The sequence below is a fragment of the Gymnoscopelus microlampas genome (assembly GCF_963454915.1).
Source record: "Gymnoscopelus microlampas genome assembly, chromosome: 11".
NCBI classification, from domain to species: Eukaryota; Metazoa; Chordata; class Actinopteri; order Myctophiformes; family Myctophidae; genus Gymnoscopelus; species Gymnoscopelus microlampas.
Window position 1 is genome coordinate 43,211,735 of NC_139948.1, and position 15,612 is coordinate 43,227,346.

A 15,612-nucleotide genomic window follows, 5' to 3' on the forward strand; every position below is an offset into this window, starting at 1 on the left:
TTAGAATATTTTATTTGCTAGATCGTACTAAAGCACTTTGTCATATGACCACGTTGCCTGCTGAAAGAATCCAGTTGTGTGTTTAAGTTGGAAAACCAGGTCTTTTCAGCAAGTGATGCAGTCGTACAATAAAGTATACATTAGGCTCATGCCCAACAGTTCACACACCAGTCTTTTATGCCTGATTTAGACTTTGTTGAAATGGCAAATCTACAAGCTCACAAGGCATTGCATCCTTAATGCATGAGCTTCATGCAAAGTGGAACTCAAAACTTCCAACATTACATGTCTTTATTTTTATTTACTCTAGATGGAGTGAAGCTGAATATGTTTTGCAATAATGCTAACAAAGGTAGATTAATGTTAAAGTGTACATGGGGTCCTCCAATTGCCATCTGTACACAAATGAATCCCATTTATCACTCGCGCCAATAGGACACATGTGAAACCACTGTCTTCCTTGTGAAGGCAGATGTTTGTCATGGAGAACACAATATGATAGTTATTCATTCAGTTTATTTACAGGATCTTGCCATAGCCTATTTGCTAGACATTAAACATAAGCATTTTAACCCTAATCTGTTTGCTACAGGCTTTAATGCAGTATTTACAAGCCATGCAAAACCTGTTGCCACACTCACCCGTCACCCCCCTGAACTCACTCTACAGTTCCCAAATGGTGTGCGGTTAAGACAAAATACAGACCATGGTATTGGTGGAAAGCCTGGTGAGGCGAGGTTAATGAATACAGGTGTGCCTTGAGATTTTGTCCCACAATGCATCGCATTGTGACCGTTAGAAGGGTTCAAGTGGTTAATTCAGAATGCATTTTTTGTATGTTTAGGTCCCAGAAAGTTGGGTCTCTAGCTAAAACGTTTGGGGAAACATTGCTCTCTACATAGTGCCACCAGCAGATGGCTCCCTTCCTCACATCCAGGGTGCTGCACCACTGTAATTGCCATGTACAAGAAATATAACTTGATGATGTTGTAACTTGGTGTGTGGAAGCCAGTCGTCTACAACGGTTGGTTTGTGTGTTTGGCAAACCGCTGGACCAAATTTGTTTTTGGGAGGGGGTGATTTGACACTGTATTTACTCATATGAATTATTTCCTCCACGTTCAACTCAATGGAACTAAAAAAAACAAAGTGCACTGGGCATCCAGTCAATGGACCATATTCAACTCGACTGTGAATATGGTTAAATGGCATTGAAGCGGCTGACAGTTATGTGATTAATTGTGGGTGGTTGCCAGTAGCCTGGCATTGGCCAGACAGATAACGTGTATTCACTCTCACGTTCCTCCCCGGTAGGAACGTGAGTGAATTCACGGTTGCCAGCATGGTCAGCTGTACTGTACAGTAAACGTTATAATTTAGCTCACCCACAATTAATTTGATTACCTCCAGCTGTTTATCTGTCAAAAATGGCAGCTGTGGAAAAAAAGGTTCATAGTGGAGATTAAAATAGGAGATTAAAATTTGATTCACTTGAGACTGGGGCAAAGATTCACCTTCTCAGCACAATAATGACCAGAAGTTCACAGCCAACACTGGACTGGACGTGCTTCTGAATGAGTGAAATGTGCCATTGAAAATGCATGGAAAGACCTATGGGAAAGACCTGGAGATGGCAGTTTGCTTTTTAAATATACTTTATTGCAATTATTCAGGGTTCACAATAAATATACATTTACATGACATGTTAATAAGCATTTACATTGTCAATATGTGCCATGGCTTCAGCTTTTTTTGTCTGGAGTAAAGTGTTCTTTGCCTTTTTAGTTTAATTTGTCTGAAGACCACCTCTCCAGAGATGGACTCCTGGTGTATGACCATGGCACATCGAGTTTTCCATATTTGGTTGACCACAGTGCACACAAACAGACCAATGGAAATCCTGATCCATGGCGGACATTTTTTCCCCAAACACTCCATACATTGCAGCATTATATGTGACATTTACATTAAACCCAATTTGAGCCATTTCCCCCCAAACGTATTGTGACCTCTGACAGTCTACAAAGCAGGTGCTCAATAGATTCGTCCTCAGTCATTACAGTTCTCAATAGGGCATTTAACGGTTGTCACAAAGCAGCTCCATTTGACTACTGCTCTTAAAGCCAGTCTCCTCACTGAGACCAGCCACATGACATCCCTTTCAGCAATATTTTTTACTCCAAATATTTTTAATACACACCTGCTTTTGAGAGTTGTCTAGATGTTTGTAGGGGAAAATTCCACCATAAAGATCATCACACAGCTTAACATAAATGTTTCTACTAGACATTTCAGGTCAGTCAATATTTAAATGTGCAGCTTTGCTGACTAAGTCACCATACATAATTTTAAAATAAGGCACAGAGCTCCTTGCAAGACCCTTCTTTTTGTTCCAACTCAAGAACTCACCTATCCACAAGGCTCTTCTTTTCATACCAGATGCAACATTTTTGCAAAATGAAATTCTTAATTTGAGTCCAAAGTCCACATTCCCAAGTCCTCCATCCGATTTGTTTTCCCATTTCTCCAATTCTTCCTTTATTTCTTTGCCTTTATCTTCCCAGTTTTTCCCATAACAGTTGTTATTACTAAATGTAATGTTATACCCAGAACTGTCATTGTGTCTGTATCATTTATATTAACTGTAGGCAGTTTGCCTATACACTTCATCCATTATTTCAATGGACTTGAAGATGCTTGCTGGATATTCTTGAGCTCAATAAAGGGAAGGGTTACCAGTTTACTTTTACATTGCACAATATCAGCCCTACTTTACCCTACCCTAAACACTTCATGTCCATTCATAATGTGTTGATTTTGCTGTCTTGATGTCTAATGCTGCTTAATTAATATATTCTGAAAAGCACTTTGCATTGCCTTCATTCATTTGTTTGTTGCCGTTGCTACAAATGGTCACTAGATTCCACTAGATACCATTTTATGAATAAAAAGCGCTGCTATTTATGCCCTGCAATGAGCAAGGCATAAACATTAAGTAAGTCATGAGTCATGAAGTTTTCCAATCTGTTACTGTATCACTTTTCAAATAAAGGAGACTTTGTAGGCCACACAAAACCAGGTTTGAGTCAATCATCCAATCTCGAACGTGTTGCCGACTGTCTGTCTTATCTATTGGCCGTCTTTTCATGAATAATTTCACATGATACAAAAATACTGTTGAACAAAACACAAGCATAAAAGTCAACAACATTTTGGACAGTACAAAACAATATGTACGGTCGGTTAGTATAGAAAAGGGGTTTTCTAAAATGGTATTGTTTTCATTGCATTTTTATTGCTTGCTTGTAGGCCTCAATGGACTAGAAGGTTTTGGGGTGGTGCTAAGGTGTGATTCATTAGGTATTGTAGGGCCTACAGTAGCCTACTACCTACAACCAACATAGCCTACAGTATAGACAGCTACTGCAGCTGTGTGTGTGCAGCTGGTCCTTGTCTCCAAGACCCATTTCTCCCAACTTCCCAAGGGAGACTAAATAAAGTAACCTTGACCATGTCCCAAATATTCACTCAAGTGTTTATTTGTTTCAATATTTTCTAAATTCCATCATGTGGAATCTTGTAGTTTTCCTTCATACTTACTGGGGAGGGATAGCTCTCTCTTCAGAGATTGTGAAGGTCTACTCATGACCTTGATAATGTGAATGTTGTACTGAGTGTTTTTATATTGAAAAAAACTAAAACTAAACTAAACCAAATAAAGGTAAAAAAAAACACACATTTGTTATGTTTACCCCTTGATGGAGATGCACTACCCCATGCCTGGCTTACACTGACTGATTTATAATATGGTATTCTTAAAAAAGACACGGTATACATACTGGCTAAGTGGGAATAGTTCATTACTTCCACCAAGTCTCAAGGCTTTACAACCATGCCCAATACAACCTTTGGAGAGGTCATTGTCTTGCAGAACAAAGAACCCAGAATAAAGGGGGTGGGGCTGCAGCTTTTTAGGCAACGCCCAGTGCAGAGCAGTGCCTGTCTTCCTATACGTCCTCAGAACACAAATAAATAGGCATGGCTTCAGCGTTGAGAATCACTTCTGCATCTTCTACTGTTAGAAAATGTCTGGCCGTGGCAAGGGAGGAAAAGGTCTTGGAAAAGGGGGCGCCAAGCGCCATCGTAAGGTGCTTCGTGATAATATCCAGGGTATCACCAAGCCCGCTATCCGCCGTCTAGCTCGCCGTGGTGGTGTGAAGCGTATCTCCGGTCTGATCTACGAGGAGACCCGTGGTGTCCTCAAGGTGTTCCTGGAGAACGTGATCCGTGACGCCGTCACCTACACCGAGCACGCCAAGAGAAAGACCGTGACCGCCATGGATGTTGTCTATGCTCTGAAGAGACAGGGTCGCACTCTGTACGGCTTCGGAGGTTAATGCCCACTTGACTACCAACAACCCAAAGGCTCTTCTAAGAGCCGCCCACAGTGTTATCAAAGAGTTGCCTGCTGATTGTAGAATAGTGATTTTAAGCAGATGGTAATGTACCACTGGCTGGCAACATTAAACAAAATCGTCTCGCAAAGATTTGGCCGATCCCTATAGTAGCTCTGAGGACCCCTGCTGTAGAAGACCAATATAGCATTACTTAAGCGGGAAAACATGCAGAAACAAAGACACTACTGACTCCATTGAGCACCAGCCTCGACTCACCCTCTGCAGATTACGTAAACAGTCAGTGGCAGTCTCGGCCAATCCTACGAGGGGAGTCGTACACTGCATTTGCATTGGCTTGCAATAAATACTGGTACAACGCCGTGTTGCGCTTACTTCCTCACAGTGAGAATCATGCCTGAAGTGGCGAAACCAGCGCCTAAAAAGGGCTCCAAGAAAGCCGTCACCAAGACTGCTGCCAAGGGCGGTAAGAAGCGCAGAAAATCCAGGAAGGAGAGCTACGCCATCTACGTGTACAAGGTCCTGAAGCAGGTCCACCCTGACACCGGTATCTCTTCCAAGGCTATGGGCATCATGAACTCCTTCGTCAACGACATCTTTGAGCGCATTGCGGGTGAAGCCTCCAAACTGGCTCACTATAACAAGCGCTCCACCATCTCATCCAGGGAGATTCAGACCGCCGTCCGCCTGCTGCTCCCCGGTGAGCTGGCCAAGCACGCCGTGTCTGAGGGCACCAAGGCTGTCACCAAGTACACCAGCTCCAAGTAGACTCTTCTATTCTGCCCCAAAGGTCCTTTTAAGGACCACCCATCTTCTCAATAAAGGGTTTATCCACATAATGTGATATGAGCCATCACAATATTTGGAATATTATTCCAACTGCCTTATAAATTAAAGCGGTCATACATTTTTAAAATGGCAAAACGTAGCTTCATGTATTAATCTCTAGGCGATCTTTATTAGTGCTGCAAGTGCTACATTAATTTCGTTGAGCGTTTATATACTTTATTAATTACAGATGCATATACCTAGTGCTCATCAGCTATAGAAGTTTAGTTTTCCTCTTATCAAGCTGTTGTGTATGTTTGGTCTGTGCACTTCAATGTGTGTGTGTATAATGTTTTGTAAAAAATATATATATATATATATCCTACCAGCAGTACCAGCCCCCCCCCCCACCCCAGGTTACAGATATTGATATGCTGGCTAAATACTAAATGTCATTTAGCAATATATTGGATAGGCATACAGACAGACAAAAAACAAACTTTGTGTTTAATTGCCATATTTCATAGGGGTCAGCGTTGCCAGCTAATCGTTTAACTTGCTGACAATTGTATTTATTTGGTGTGCATTGTCCTTTGCTGTGCTCTTAACTGGGTTGTCTGGAACTCAGCGTCACTTAAACCAGTGGTTCTCAAACTTTTTCATGTCAAGGACCCCCAAATTGACACTTCTTAGCCCGCGGACCCCCATTTGAAAAAATATGCCAGATATGACCCACATATGAGAAGATTTTTATGGCTCTAGCAGTGATTTTCAACCATTTTAATTCCAAGGACCCCCAGTTTGACATGCATTAGGCTACTGACCCCCCATTTAATGGCATTTCTATCTCTGGGACCCCACTTTATATTGTAAAATCAATGTTAATTTAACTCTGAGAGTGTACAAATGGAACCAAATGGACCCGTTAGGGTCCATTTGGTTCCATTTGTACACTCTCAGAGTTACAGACCCATAGGGGTCCATTTGGTTAACTATCCATCATTTAGCTGGGGACCCCCTGGAACTCCCTCAAGGACCCCTGGGGGTCCCCGAACCCCACTTTGAGAACCAATGACTTAAACATACAGCATGGTTAGCCGCAAGCAACTCTTTAGATCCTATTTTTAATATCTGGAATATAGAGCCTTGACAGCCCATACATCCAAACGGAAAAGCCAGCTCTGATTTTATTAAACGTTAAACTCACCATAATTGCAGCTGTACAGAAAGCTTGAATTATCCTCTTTGTATCTACCGAGTTTTTGTTTAATACAAATCCACCATAGACATGTTATGAGCTACTTTTCTGTCAATAAATTCCATGCAGGTGATTATTTTTCAATAACGCAACACCCTGCTGCCTCCTGCATTATGTGCAATTTCGAAACAGGTGGTATGCAGGACCATTGAGTGATTATATATGATTACCGTTCAATTAACATAAACAATGAATAGATGTAACAATTTATCACAAACAAATAATCAACAAAATAATACTATTATAATGCAACATAAATCCTCCTACAATCCTCCTAATTGGGCCTGAGCAGTGACATTAGGCTACTGCATTCCTTTTGATATATATATATATATATATATTAGATGTATTGGTCAGGGTACTAATTGTATGATTGTATGAAATCTTGGTATAAATGTGCACTATTTGTAGTTGCCTGCAAATGTTGTGTTGTGTTTATTTACCATTTTGTAGAGCTATACATCATATTTTTTTTGTAATGGCACCATTGGATAAGTGGAGCTTGCTCTCAACTGGACATCCTTGAATAAATGTAAATGATTCATTTACGTGTGAAATGAATAATACAATTCACAATACATTGTGAATTTAACTGTGAAAGGAACTGAAACATGCCATGTTTCTCATAAGTAATCACAAAACAAGAGCTTAGCAGAGCCAGATAGATGACAAGTGTCCTCTCATAAGTATCCATGCCACAGGGCCAACAGCTGTGTTTGCAGACACTGACAAGTTGTATTTTAAAACAAAACGCTTTGCCACAAACGAGCTGTTTTACTTTTATTCCAACCCCAGACATCTAAGCTTACTCTGCAGCAAATATGGAACAGGTTATCTTATGTTAAATCTATTGTAAAAGACAAATGACAGAGGAAAGTTGGCAAACTACTCTCCTTGTAACGGTGTACAGGTGAGGTTTTTAACGTCCCTAAACAAAACACAGGACTCCTCAGCTCTCCACATGATTTGATTATGAAGCAAAACTAGTCTGCTATCTGCTCAATTTGTTGTTTGACTTTAATCCATTTCTTTGTATGTATTCTATTTAGTTTTAGTTCTGGAGAAAACACAACTGTCTCAGTATTCTGCAGCACAGAGAGCACTGAACCAGTGGGTTGAGTCTACATGGTTCTCACACATCCTTTAAATTCCACCCCCTCCTCTTTAACAACAACAGTCAACTCAGACTTTAGTTCAGTGCATCTGAAATACGAATTAGAACAGAGAATGGCAGAAGTCGCCCCAGCTCCAGCAGCAGTCTCCCCGGCTAAAGCAGCCAAGAAGAAGGCAGCCCCACGACCCAAGAAGACCGGTCCCAGCGTCGCTGAGCTTGTCGTCAAGGCCGTGTCCGCCTCCAAGGAACGGAGCGGTGTGTCCCTGGCTGCAGTCAAAAAAGCTCTGACTGCCGGTGGCTACGATGTGGAGAAGAACAAGGCCCGCGTCAAGATCGCCGTCAAGAGCCTGGTGGCAAAGGGCACCCTGGTTCAGATCAAAGGTACCGGCGCATCTGGCTCTTTCAAGATGAACAAGGAAGCAGTGAAGGCAAAGAAACCCGCTAAGAAGGCAGTCAAACCCAAGAAGCCGGCAGTCAAGAAACCCGCCGCGGCAAAGAAATCCCCCAAGAAGGCTGCAGCCAAGAAGCCCGCAGCCGCTAAGAAATCCCCTAAGAAGGCAAAGAAGCCTGCAGCTGCAAAGAAACCAGCAGCCAAGAGCCCCAAGAAGGCGACAAAGAGTCCCAAGAAAGTGAAGAAGCCCGTTGCCGCCAAGAAAGCACCAGCCAAAAAGGCACCAAAGCCCAAGGCGGCAAAACCCAAGAAGTCTGCCGCTAAGAAGAAGTAAACAGCCACACAACAGCCTGTCTAGCCCCACAACGGCTCTTTTAAGAGCCACCCAAAACTTTATTTAAAGAAAGTTCCTTTGTACATCAGACTTCTGCAGCGAGGACTGTCAATGAATGATTAGACGAGAAATGTATGAACAATGGTTTTCCCGTGATAACTACGGGGGACGACTATCCAGCCAAAATGTATGGTTCTGCACATTGCACACCATAATCCCCATAATCAATATGTATGAAGTGCATATAACATGTCAAAAGAGGAAATGATCAGAGCAGCATAATGTTAAAGCCATTCCTGGCGTTGTACTGTATACTAAAATCAACTGTTAAAAGCTTCGGGTAGATTGTGGGCATATGTAATGAGTAGACTTATAATACACATTATAGTAAGCCTACATGTTATATTTAGCTATAAGCATAATGTGCAAGGGAGGGAAAATATAATTGAAGAAAAGTGCATCTTTAACTTGTTAACATTATGCAATACCTTGTACTCTTTAGGCAAGGGGGTGTAACTTGAACCCAAACTAAACGTTTCTTGCATTTGACAATAGTACTATATGTTATTTAATGTTCACCAGCCTTTCAACCACGAAGGATGTGATAAGCAGTTTTAAAGAGGCGTCCCATGGTAAATAGAATTAGCTCTTGTATAGAAACTGTGGGCGGCTCTTAAAAGAGCCTTTGTGGGGGTTGTCAAACAAATTGAGTTATTTCTTGGCGGCTTTCTCAGTCTTCTTGGGGAGCAAAACAGCTTGGATGTTGGGCAGCACACCGCCCTGAGCGATGGTCACTCCACCCAGCAGCCTGTTAAGCTCCTCGTCGTTGCGGACGGCCAGCTGAAGATGACGGGGGATGATGCGAGACTTCTTGTTGTCACGGGCAGCGTTTCCAGCCAACTCCAGGATCTCAGCGGTCAGGTATTCGAGAACAGCCGCCAGGTAAACTGGGGCGCCGGCACCGACACGCTGGGCATAGTTGCCTTTACGCAGCAGCCTGTGGACACGACCCACGGGGAACTGGAGCCCGGCACGGGATGAGCGAGTCTTGGCCTTAGCCCTGGATTTTCCACCGGTCTTCCCTCTTCCTGACATTTTGTAAATATCTTTTACTGGCGTTAATCTGCGAAGAAATGTGCGGAGAATAGTGACACGAAGCCTTTTATATGTTCAACTCAGTACTGTGTGTGAGCGCCCCACCAATCATACATATGAATGAGAGCGCGGGGTGAGTGTGTTTGAGCTTCCCTCCAATCACTACTTGTGGCGTGAACGGTTCCTCCCAGAGAAGGAGGTTGCTGGCCAGAGACCAATCAGAGAACGACGGCGCCCCAGAGCCGCTGAAATAAATTCAGCAGTTTGCGCTTTATCTTTTACAACTCTTATCTACAGTTTGCAGAGAGGGACTATGGCTAGAACTAAGCAGACCGCTCGTAAGTCCACCGGTGGCAAAGCCCCTAGGAAACAGCTTGCCACCAAGGCAGCTCGTAAGAGCGCGCCGGCAACCGGTGGAGTGAAGAAGCCTCACCGTTACAGGCCTGGTACTGTGGCTCTGAGGGAGATCCGTCGTTATCAGAAATCTACCGAGCTGCTGATCCGCAAGCTGCCCTTCCAGCGCCTGGTGAGGGAGATCGCCCAGGACTTCAAGACCGACCTGCGCTTCCAGAGCTCCGCCGTCATGGCTCTCCAGGAGTCGGCCGAGGCTTATCTGGTGGGTCTGTTTGAAGACACCAACCTGTGCGCCATCCACGCCAAGAGGGTGACCATCATGCCCAAAGACATCCAGCTGGCCCGTCGTATCCGTGGAGAACGTGCTTAAGCTCATCTGTCACTGTCACAACCCCCAAAACGGCTCTTTTAAGAGCCATCCACTTATTTCTGTAAAAGATTTCCATTAAGACCTTGAGTCATATCGACCGTAACGTTATGTCAAACGTTATAACAGTGGAAATATAAACGCAACTATAAGTTACTAATATTTTAAAGGGCGTTGGTGTTTACCACTATTAAAAGGCAAACATGTATTTCCCGTCTGCTCTACTGGACTACATGATCAGTGACAGGGCTCTCCCCTCTCCATCTCTAGCCCCTGGTAAACAGAAAATAATATTGATCAGTGGTTGCACTCAAATGTTTTACTTAAGTAAAAGTATCAATACTGCAATGTAGAAGTACTATGTTACAATTAAAAGTCCGGAATTCAAAATGTACTTGAGTAAAAGTATTGTCCTCAAAATGTACTCAAGTACTAACAAGTGAAAGTACTAAAATGTTTGAAAATAGCAGATCTACAAGCTCACAATGCGTTGCATAATGTATATCTACAAAGTAACTAGTAACTAAAGTTTCAAAACAAGTACAATATTTGCCTCTGAGATGTAGTGGAGTAGAAGTAAAAGTATTGGAAATTGGAAGTACTCAAGTAAAGTACAAATTCCTCAAAATTGTAATTAAGTACAGTACTTGAGTAAATGTTACTTTCCACCACTGCGAATGATATATCCCCTCTAAATACCATTATTTCCCCTGGTTCTGGTGGCCACCGTTTTGTTTTGTTTTCCAATTTAAAAAGTATATATTTTATGAAAAAAATAATGGTCATCAGGACCATGGGTGTGTTTTCAAAGGGTCATAACATGCTCAATTGAGTTATAACGGGGTTACATCTGCATAGGCATTAGAGGGACACAGACAGACGGTACAACGGGTAATCTATAACGGTTATTGCATGATGCATTCCTAGGTTCTTTACTCACACCCATGAAATGGGTGATGTGGCCTTTTAAGTAAAAGCAGCAATTATGAAAAGTACAACAAAGTAATGCATTCAAAATGTTACTTGAGTACACCTACTATACACAGCAATGCATAGAAAATATCTTTGTCTTTCAGATCAGTTAATACATTCTAGAAAAAAAAGCTGGGGAAAAAAACACAAGATGTTTTACAAAAACAAACAAACGCAGGTGTGAATTTGCAAGTGTGAAGGGTAAGGATGCTGTTATAACTCTTAAACCATTACAGAAGACAAGGGAGACGGATGAAAGCCCCCCAAAAATAAGTTTATTAGTTTAAAAAAACGACTAAAGTCTCCAAATGAAAATAAAAACTAGGATGAGTTGTTATATTACAGAGTCCACTGTTTTAGCTTGGTCTTTCTAAATGTCTTATTGATTTAAAGGGGAAATCCACCCATTTTCAATATTTAACTATGTCATTAATATAGCATAAAGGAGTTGTGTGGAAATAAGAAAAAAGTTCCCCCCTTTCTGTGTTGCCTTGAACTGGAGGATTGATTTTGGGTTTAACATTGCAAATTACAACATGATGAGTCATCATGTTGTAATTTGCAATGTTAAACCCACAATCAATCCTCCAGTTCAAGGCAACACAGAAAGGGGGGAACTTTTTTCTTATTTCCACACAACTCCTTTATGCTATATTAATGACATAGTTAAATATTGAAAATGGGTGGATTTCCCCTTTAAGGTGTCAATAGGCAGCCACTTCAGCCCCAGGTGATGCATTTGAATTATTCTAGAGCTCAGTGAAAATGAACATCTAGAATAGATTATCCATGTTTGTCCCATTGAAATACATTTTCTATTTATAAGGGAGACAAGACTAGCAGCACTACAAAGTGTAAACAGTAGCCTAACATATGATGTTATATAAACATATAATGATCAGATGTAATTTTTGCACACAGTCAATGTGGATTTCATTTTCACCATTGTTTTAGCAGTGTAAATAGATAGATAGATAGATAGATAGATAGATAGATAGATAGATAGATACCGATAGTAGCAATCTACTGTCACATCAAGTGTACACACATGCATAGAAATCCTCCAACATTGTATATACTGCCTTTGTATGTGCTGTTGTGCTGAGAAGTCTGTCTTTACTACATATCAGCTACTAATATACACTAGACTCATGACATGTATTTGCCATGAGCAAATAGTATAAATGATATGACTGTATTCTCTATTGCTGTATATTATGTATATTTTTCACTATTCATGTTGAAGTCCATCCCTGTAGTTTACAATGACTTATAATACGGTATTGTTAAAAATAATACATGGAATATACTGCTTGATAACCGTTATTAACCGTTGGAGGGGTCATTGTCATGCAGAACACAGAATAAAGGAGGTGGGCCCGCAACTTTTTAGAAAACGCCCAGGCGGCCTGTCTTCCTATAGACAACGGGCAAAAGGCGTGGCCAAGCTTAAGCTGAAGTAGTTCGGGTGGCCATATTAAGGGAGCTCCATAACAACAGCTCGTATCAACAACATTGACAGTTACCCACGAGTCACGACGTGTCCTGAACTACAGCGAATTTATTGGTAAAGGACAGAAGATGGACCTGGCAATGCGTGACAGAGAGTTACCATACAGAGAGAAGCTGAATGCAGACGCAAAGGCACGCTACCTGGAAAAGTCATTACATCTGTGTCCTAGACGGCTAGACCAGCGATCAGTGTTGCCATATTTTGCGAGAGAAATAAGCAACCAGGTCTATGAAAACAAGCCCAAAAGAAGTGGCTTATACATCGGCTACTTGAAAATAGCCGATCTACAAGCTCACGTGAGCTTGTACATAGGTTATTAAAAAAAACTCTTGCAATAAAATAAAGAATATTTGGAATATTTTTTTAAACATTCTAACTAACAACACAAATGCTCCCTGGCACAAAACATTTTCATGAAAAGATTTGAGAACCACTGGTTTAAATTTTTAAAGACTAAATAAGCAAGCACCTAAATAAGCCTAAATAAGCAAGTAACTTTATAAATAAGCCATACAAAACTACTAATTTTACAAGCAACTTCACAGAAAAAGCCCAAAGTCGCTTATAATAAGCCGACATGGCAACGCTGATGCTCGCCTCCAACAGATGTTTATATGGGTGCGTTTGAAAATACAGCACTGAGCGCACTGGCCAATACAAACTAATAGGCGAGTGTGCTCCGGTGCGTAATATCCGAACGCACCCATTATGACCGTGAGCCACCCACGTTAGACTACTTTTCTCAGACTGGACACATAGAGAAACACAATTTAGCTGTTAGCTCGATCTCATTGTATTTAAGATACCCATGCCAAGCCGTTTCTTTGATATCTCCGACATCTGATCTCCAACAGCTTTTCCTCCAGGTTGGAAATGTGTGCAATTTAACTTTTTTAGCGGCGCTAGCCGCTCTATACCTTTAGGTATAGAGCGGATATTAGCCCTCTATGCCTGGCTTTTGCGTCAACGTTCTGATTGGTCAGGTGCGCCAACGTTCTGATTGGTCAGGTGCGTCAACGTTCTGATTGGTCAGGTGCGCCAAAGTTGTGATTGGTCACTATTCATGACATCACTATGATGTCATGAATATAGAATTCGATGTCTATATAAACGATGACAATGACTTCATCTTATTATTCATTTGGCTAAAGTCTCCGTCTAGGTAAGTTATTTAAAGTTAATATGACGAATAGAAAGAGAAAGATACAAGAACAGATGAAGGGTGAATGTATAGAAAGTCTGAGTTCGGGACCCAGTCATCCGTTATGACAGAATGGTTTGATAGAGACGATCGAGAATCCAAGAGTCCGTTAAGGTTCTGATTGGTCAGGCCCGTCAAGGTTCTGATTGGTCAGGCCCGTCAAGGTTCTGATTGGTCAGGCCCGTCAAGGTTGTGATTTGTCAGGCAAGGGGACTATTCATGACATCACTATGATGTCAAGGTTTATTTTTTATTTCCTCATGTTTTTTTTTGTATATATTTTTATTTGGCTAAAGTCTCCTTCTAGGTAAGTTATTTAAAGTTAGATCCTCAATTTAACTTTATCTGTCGTCGACGCTCTGATTGGTCAGACCCGTCAACAAAGTGATTGGTCAAGCTTCACATGACACATGGCTATAAACACATTATAAACACATATCGATGACATAATGTATTCAAAGGCGCCGCTACCTTCACACAGGGTGTGATTGTTAATTTAACGTCTGAAACCTTGGCATTGCATCTGATAATGCAGCACTGTCGTACCATTGCTAAATTAGAGCAACAGACAAGTTAGAGATAGATAATAATGTACACCGTCTACTTGCTGGACAACAAACACAGGACTACAGACTACACTACACTACTCTACACTTGTGGCAGCTGTCAATCTACTCCCTCAAGATGGCGGCGGAAGTGGCACGATTTAAGGGCGTGGCGACCATGTTACGTCGCTATGCCCGAAGTCCATACGTCCTCAGAACACAGATAAATAGGGAGGTCTTACCATTTAAAGATACTTCTGCATCTTCAACTGTTAGAAAATGTCAGGTCGCGGCAAAGGAGGAAAAGGTCTTGGGAAAGGAGGCGCTAAGCGCCATCGCAAAGTGCTTCGTGACAACATCCAGGGAATCACTAAACCCGCTATTCGCCGTCTTGCTCGCCGCGGCGGCGTGAAGCGTATCTCCGGTCTGATCTACGAGGAGACCCGCGGTGTCCTCAAGGTTTTCCTGGAGAACGTGATCCGTGACGCCGTCACATACACCGAGCACGCCAAGAGAAAGACCGTGACCGCCATGGATGTCGTCTATGCTCTGAAGAGGCAGGGACGCACTCTGTACGGTTTCGGAGGTTAATGCATTTTTTTTTTTTTTGGGACCACCAACAACTCAAAGGCTCTTTTAAGAGCCGCCCACACTGTCTTAACAGAATGTATTCCTTTATAAACCGTCATAAACGACCCTCTACTTACATTTACTGCTCAAATATAAGCATTTTCCATATCAAAAATAGGATCGGATTTGTATGTAAGATCTCTGGTAGCCCTGAAACATGAAGAAAATATATTATGACAGTCCTGGAAACTTCAGCCTGGTGTTAGCACTATCCCTTTTTGTTCTGTGCATCTACATAAACGTTCAGCTTTCCAATATGAAGTTCATGCCTCATTGGCCATGGATGCTACAATTATGTACGGGGCCCGTACATAATTGTAGCATCCATGGCCAATGAGGCATGGATGCCCGTACTACGGGCCCTCCGAAGTACTTGTATCTTCTGTATTGTCCAATAAAAAGCATTTTAATCCGACGGTTTGGCCATTTTCTCTATCGTGCGTTCAACTATGTGACCCTATCGGTTGGGAGATGTACTGCACCCTGATACATTATAACTATGAGAAAATGGAAAACGCTTTTTATTGAACAGTACGTAATATACAGGTACTTCTGACGGCCCGTACATAATTGTAACATCCGTTACAAGTGACTTTGGGCTTGTTTTTCTGTACAGTCTCTTTTTGGGCTTGTCTATAAGCGTAGTTGCTTATTT

At 41.9% G+C, this 15,612-nt stretch overlaps 6 protein-coding genes across 6 annotated transcripts; 5 read left to right on the forward strand and 1 right to left on the reverse strand.

The window, feature by feature from the left end:
* Positions 1–4,085: 4,085 nt before the first annotated feature.
* On the forward strand, positions 4,086–4,397 carry LOC311056011 (histone H4; the record flags this gene model as incomplete). The annotated part of the gene is made up of 1 exon (XM_084072350.1): positions 4,086–4,397. One exon carries the CDS (start codon positions 4,086–4,088, stop codon positions 4,395–4,397), a length of 312 nt encoding a protein of 103 aa, XP_083928476.1.
* A 411-nt stretch (positions 4,398–4,808) lies between these two features.
* LOC311056008 (histone H2B-like) lies at positions 4,809–5,183 on the forward strand (the record flags this gene model as incomplete). The annotated part of the gene is made up of 1 exon (XM_084072347.1): positions 4,809–5,183. One exon carries the CDS (start codon positions 4,809–4,811, stop codon positions 5,181–5,183), a length of 375 nt encoding a protein of 124 aa, XP_083928473.1.
* Positions 5,184–7,668: 2,485 nt separating this feature from the next.
* Positions 7,669–8,280, forward strand: LOC311056000 (histone H1-like; the record flags this gene model as incomplete). The annotated part of the gene is made up of 1 exon (XM_084072339.1): positions 7,669–8,280. One exon carries the CDS (start codon positions 7,669–7,671, stop codon positions 8,278–8,280), a length of 612 nt encoding a protein of 203 aa, XP_083928465.1.
* A 711-nt stretch (positions 8,281–8,991) lies between these two features.
* Positions 8,992–9,375, reverse strand: LOC311056006 (histone H2A-like; the record flags this gene model as incomplete). The annotated part of the gene is made up of 1 exon (XM_084072345.1): positions 8,992–9,375. The coding sequence occupies one exon, from the start codon at positions 9,373–9,375 to the stop codon at positions 8,992–8,994; it is 384 nt and encodes a 127-aa protein (XP_083928471.1).
* A 313-nt stretch (positions 9,376–9,688) lies between these two features.
* On the forward strand, positions 9,689–10,099 carry LOC311056004 (histone H3.2; the record flags this gene model as incomplete). The annotated part of the gene is made up of 1 exon (XM_084072343.1): positions 9,689–10,099. One exon carries the CDS (start codon positions 9,689–9,691, stop codon positions 10,097–10,099), a length of 411 nt encoding a protein of 136 aa, XP_083928469.1.
* A 4,507-nt stretch (positions 10,100–14,606) lies between these two features.
* Positions 14,607–14,918, forward strand: LOC311056013 (histone H4; the record flags this gene model as incomplete). Its single annotated transcript, XM_084072352.1, has 1 exon — positions 14,607–14,918. One exon carries the CDS (start codon positions 14,607–14,609, stop codon positions 14,916–14,918), a length of 312 nt encoding a protein of 103 aa, XP_083928478.1.
* Positions 14,919–15,612: the final 694 nt, after the last annotated feature.